Genomic DNA, 5606 nt, shown 5'->3' with positions numbered 1-5606 from the left:
CTCTCTCTCTCTCTCTCTCGCTCTCTCTCTCTCAAAACTCTGCATTTGAACAGTCAATAGCAAATACTTAAACTAATAACAAAACAGTAGCTGATTCAGAAGCGCCAGATTGCATAAAATGCATTGCTGTTCTGTTGTAAGTAATCTTAAAGATTCCTAAATGCATGTACTTTCAGATGGCCAAATAAAGTGCTTTTGCTTTCGCACTGAAACACACAGCGTCTCCTTGACATGGCTGCTACTAACTGCGGTTACTGAAACCACGCCTTCTTTCTTTGCATGAACATTTGGGCGGCATTACGCAAATATTTCCACATAGTGAGGTAGATATGTGATACGTGTTGGAACGAGCCGTTTTAGGGGGGCGTGGCAGAGTCTTAACTTTGATAAAGAATATCTCTTTGGTTTTGAGACTTTAGTCTTTGCAACTTCAGGGATCTTATCTATGCACAATCAGCTTGTAACACTCCAAAGAGAAAGGAAAACTTAAAATCGCATCATATGACCCCTTTAAATAAGAGAAGTTAAACAATAATTAGATCGTGCTGTGTAAAAGTGTTGTGTAAAAACAATAGTCAGGTCATTGGCGCCCTCTGCAGGCATTTGATATAATACATAATGTACATAAGTTATTATTATATTGTTTTATTACATTATGTATTATGATTACTTGCTTTTGATATTTTTTATCTGAAACAATTATTATTGCCTTATTGCTATTATTTTAAGTCGTTTTAAAGTCTATTGTTTGCTTAGGTCTATTTTTATTACCACAAAAATTTATCTGAATACTTAATTTATCATCAGAATAATCGAGTGATTATTCTATTACCAAAATAATTGTTAGTGACAGCTCTATTCATTACTGTACTTAAATGATACCTTTACTATCATACATTGTTCCAGACCATTTAATTAAATGTGTGACTGTTAACAACAACAAAAACACCTGGAATTGCTAGTGTCGTCTCACATAGCCAAACCTTTGAGTTACGCCATAAAGTCTGAGCTCTCTCCGCTAGCGACCAATCACAGTTTGTTTTGTTCAACGAACGTAGAAACATTGGTTGTTCATTCAAGATCGGCATGCAAATTAAAGCAAATAAAAAACAGGTGAATCAAACACAAATCTGACGTGAAGAGCTTAGCGATGCTCATTTCCCAACTGACAACTGTTTACTTGTAAGATTAGAATATTAAATTAGTATTAAATAAAAACAGAATGGGCAAATGTCTGTGACCCATAAAAAATACAAACACATATACATATTTAATGGGTTTATTTTAACATGTGCAAATAGAAGCATACAGAATAACAGAGCAACAGCAAAACCTGGATTCACACGTTGTCAAATTATCACGTGGATGCAGCTCTTCTGAGATCAGAGAAAAACTGAATAAAATAATTTAAATAAAAAAAATAAGGATACACTAAATATGTTCACTTAATTTGCAAATTAAGTTGACAAAATGAAAACACATACCATATCTGTCTACCTGAGCTGCTGTATTTTATTATGCCTTTTATACAGCATTGCATCTTCACATAGAATACAGAAGGAGAACAGGCTCTTCACTTGACAGTATGTGTGTGTCCAGGTGCTGATGGCACAAAAGAAGAGACAACGAGATCAGAGATGGCGAAAGGTGAAAGTGAACAGTCCATTATTGTTGAAGATACTGCTATAAGTCAAGCGATTGGAGGGCCACGTGGGGCTGATGGGAGAATCAGAGACAGACAGGGCAAGAGCCTTGTAGTCCGTAACACCGGTACTGAACATACTGGAGTTTGTACACATGGTGAGTAGTTGTCTTTTATTTAATCTTTATCCACTGTCTGCTCTATTTATAGAAGTCCAGCCGTACAGTGACAAACAGGAAAATAATATTTAAACGACTCGACAGAATTCAATTCTGCTGTAAAGTAGCTCTAAAAAAAGAAAGAGAGTGTTCATTTACTCTAAGTGCAAATATCCGAGGCAATTTTAATGCGATCGACCAGAGTTCGAATCCACCTTTTGCCAAACTTGTTCTTTTCCTTGTCCCATCACATATCAGATCGGAAAGGCATTTATTTTCAATTAATAATAAAGTGTTTATCGGGTAGGTGTAGGGAGGGCTTTATTGTCCCAATAAAGCGTTATCCATTTAATAATTGTAATAAAAATTATTTACACTCAATATGTTATTGCATACTGTTTTATAATGTACTACAATACTGAGGTATAAATATCTGCCACTTTGCTAAAGAAAATACTGCTATTTTGGTGTCAATAGAATTTATCATTATTTGCACTTGCTTAGTGTAACTAGAATATATTGCTTTTTGCACTTAGGCCGTGTGTCCACTCATCATGCTGCTGGGGTTTTAAAAAATGTGACGTTCCCATTGGAAACAGTTGAAAAAATATGCTAGCCTCGGGGGGGAATATATATATATATTACACTATGATCTGTTCATATATCCAAAAATATGAATGCAAACTGCCAAATAATCAGAAATGAATGTAAGTGAATGAAAGTGTGTTTGTCCTGAGAGAAATGGGCAAGTTGTAAATCTTTTAATGCCTCAAAAGATCAATGTGAATTTTACTTTTAAGTTTGCATGCTGGAAGGTGCATGACTTGAGTTCACAAACATAATGTTCACTTGTGAGAAAAGAGCAAGTGCTCAAACAAGATTTACAGGGATAGTTCACCCAAAAAAGAAAAATTCTGTCATCATTTACTAACCCTCATGTCGTTCCAAACCTGTATGAATTGCTTTCTTATGTTGAACATAAAAGAAGATATTTTGAAGATTGCTGGTAATCAAACAGTTGGTGGTTGCCAATTTTCATTTTTGGGTGAACTATCCCTTTAACTTATAAAATGAGTCAGAAGTGCTAATGACAATGTGTTATTGAAATGGTTTTGTACATTTTATTTCTAATGGTAATTTGATGGTAAATTATTGACATTCATTATGATTTCTTAGAAACGACTACAGACTTGATCTCCAGATCTTCTCTCTTTAAAATTTCTGAGTGTTTTCTTTCAGAATCAACAGGAAAAGGAGTGAATGAAGAAACATCTGTTATTAGTGAATGAGCAACAGAAGAAGAGTTCAGTTTAATGGTATAAACATGCACATATTACAGTCTCCACTATTATTTTATTGTTGTTCCGTCTCTTTAGTTTTATTTTCTACTGGGAAACAGCAACCAGGGCCAGTGTTGCCACCTTTTAGAAAAACTGATTAGTGCAAGTCAATGCGCAGGTGTACAAACTAATACACTAATAACAATATAAAACACTACAATCTGATAAGCTGTTGAGTTAATGAATGTTAATCACATTAGAGCTTCAGTTTCGTGACACTGCTTACCAATGTTTGTTCTAGCAAAAGCACATTAAACCGCAGCATGTTCTGTTATTTTAGAATGTGGACAGTTCCAACAAGGGGCAGTTATCATGGTTTATTCCTTGAATCAGGAATGAGCTACAGTTACAATCCTTCAATTAGGAATGAGGTACAGTAATGACATTCATACTGCATATTCATATTGCAATACAGTATTTATTTGTATAGTGCTTTTTACCATACGTTGTTACAGAGCAGATTTACAAAGAACAGAGCTTTACACTGCATTTCTGGATCTGATGTCATAAACTACAAAAGCAACAGCAGCCACACCCACCAGAACAGTGATGGCCAATCGGATCACAGCTTCAGTAACACCACAGCAGTGAATTTCTGAAGGAGAAAATTAGGACTTCAGTTAGGTTGCTAAAGGAGGGTCATTTGTTTTGAGTGTTTTATTTATTAAATTTTTTATTACTGGAATTTATACCAGGTACCAAACAAATGCTAATATCAACACTGACGTACCTGAACATGTGTGACAGAATTTGCTGATGTCCAGGTGTTGAGTCTGGTTGCTGATGGGATTGTTGAGCACACAGCTGTAGGTGTTTTTATCCTGATATTCCACCTCCAGATGTAAAGAGACACTGCTGATTAGATGAGACACACTGATGCTGGACAATAAACTGTTTCCTTTGTACCAGGAGAGAGTCACATGACCCACATTCACCACTGAACACAGCAGTGAACAATAGGATGATGATGATGAAGAACATTGTGAAGAGTCTCTGGTGATGACAGGAATGAGCAGATGAGCTGGAGAATACACAGAAATTATTTAAAAATTAAGACATCTCAGAAAAAATGGCAGAAAATCCATTTAGGATGGATTAATCCTAAAAAAAAAAAATCTGGAATCTGGGGAAAATTGTGCTTCTACAACAACCGAAACATTAGATGAATAACAATAACAATACATAGAAATAGAGAAGCAGATAAGACTAGTGGTGGTGCCGATTCTATTCCTCCTCTGACTGCAGAGGAAGAGAAAGTTTTGGCCATTCTGGGGCCTGAGGCATTGAAAGGGATGACCTTTACTGTTAGAGCTTTTGAAGAACATGCTGTCATTCCCCAGAACTTATTACACATAAATTATTAAAAAAATTAAGACATCTCAGAAAAAATGGCAGAAAACCCATTTAGGATGGATTAATCCTAAACAAAAAAAAAATCTGGAATCTGGGGAATATTATGCTTCTACAACAACCGAAACATTAGATGAATAACAATAACAATACATAGAAATAGAGAAGCAGATAAGACTAGTGGTGGTGCCGATTCTATTCCTCCTCTGACTGCAGAGGAAGAGAAAGTTTTGGCCATTCTGGGGCCTGAGGCATTGAAAGGGATGACCTTTACTGTTAGAGCTTTTGAAGAACATGCTGTCATTCCCCAGAACTTATTACACATAAATTATTAAAAAAATTAAGACATCTCAGAAAAAATGGCAGAAAACCCATTTAGGATGGATTAATCCTAAACAAAAAAAAAATCTGGAATCTGGGGAATTTATGCTTCTACAACAACCGAAACATTAGATGAATAACAATAACAATACATATAGCATATACAATATATTATACATATTTAACAATACTAACAGATACATTAGGTACATGTTTGTTCCCCCAACTAAGACCTAATAAATCTACTTCCAATCAACTTTTAAATTATAAGTATTTTAATATTATGATTTTGCATCAATAAAAGAGTCTGAAATGGACAAGTTACTTACAATAGACAGTAACATTGAATTTCTTGACTCGGGCCCCTGGCCCTCCCTTGATGTTTAGTTCATAGAGTCCAGAATCCGTGGTTCTGATGTTCATGATGGTCAGAGATCCGGTCTGATGATCCAGCTTCAGTCTGTCTCTGAATCGTCCTTCAGTACCATTAAATAATGAGACCTCATTGTCATCTAAGAGAGCTATGAGAACACCTTGATCTCCAAACTTCCACAGTATCTTATTTCTCTGTGTTACAGTAACATCAGTGTTTAGTGTGACAGATTCTCCCTCCATCACTAACACTGACTTTATTTCATCTGTCTCAACTCCAAACACACCTGCAGAAAAAAAAAATTACAAATGAAAAATACCTGAGAGAAAAGAGCACTAAGCACTACTTAAATTTGTAGTTATATTATTAATTAATAATATATATTTTTTTATTTAAATAGCTATTTTTAAATAGTATTTTTT

The 5606-nt window shown here is 35.0% G+C and overlaps 2 protein-coding genes across 2 annotated transcripts in view; one reads left to right on the top strand and one right to left on the bottom strand.

The window, feature by feature from the left end:
- Window positions 1-3332, top strand: part of LOC107575213 (uncharacterized) — a 21302-nt gene extending 17970 nt beyond the window's left edge. The window contains exons 17-19 of the mRNA XM_016261622.1: window positions 1600-1800; window positions 3040-3071; window positions 3106-3332. Coding sequence (XP_016117108.1) covers window positions 1600-1800; window positions 3040-3071; window positions 3106-3114 — 242 coding nt within the window. The 3' untranslated portion in view covers window positions 3115-3332. The remainder of the gene's footprint in view (window positions 1-1599; window positions 1801-3039; window positions 3072-3105) is intronic.
- Window positions 3333-3575: 243 nt separating this feature from the next.
- The window catches only part of LOC107575212 (uncharacterized), a 14025-nt gene continuing 11994 nt past the window's right edge, over window positions 3576-5606 (bottom strand). The window contains exons 3-5 of the mRNA XM_016261621.1: window positions 5141-5470; window positions 3871-4161; window positions 3576-3735 (exon numbers count right to left, since the gene is read on the bottom strand). Coding sequence (XP_016117107.1) covers window positions 3620-3735; window positions 3871-4161; window positions 5141-5470 — 737 coding nt within the window. The 3' untranslated portion in view covers window positions 3576-3619. The remainder of the gene's footprint in view (window positions 3736-3870; window positions 4162-5140; window positions 5471-5606) is intronic.

This window comes from Sinocyclocheilus grahami, unplaced genomic scaffold (genome assembly GCF_001515645.1).
Source record: "Sinocyclocheilus grahami isolate Dianchi unplaced genomic scaffold, SAMN03320097.WGS_v1.1 scaffold2512.1, whole genome shotgun sequence".
In the NCBI taxonomy this organism is placed as follows: Eukaryota; Metazoa; Chordata; class Actinopteri; order Cypriniformes; family Cyprinidae; genus Sinocyclocheilus; species Sinocyclocheilus grahami.
Note: the sequence above shows the minus strand (reverse complement) of the source record. Positions and strands in the feature narration are given on the sequence as shown.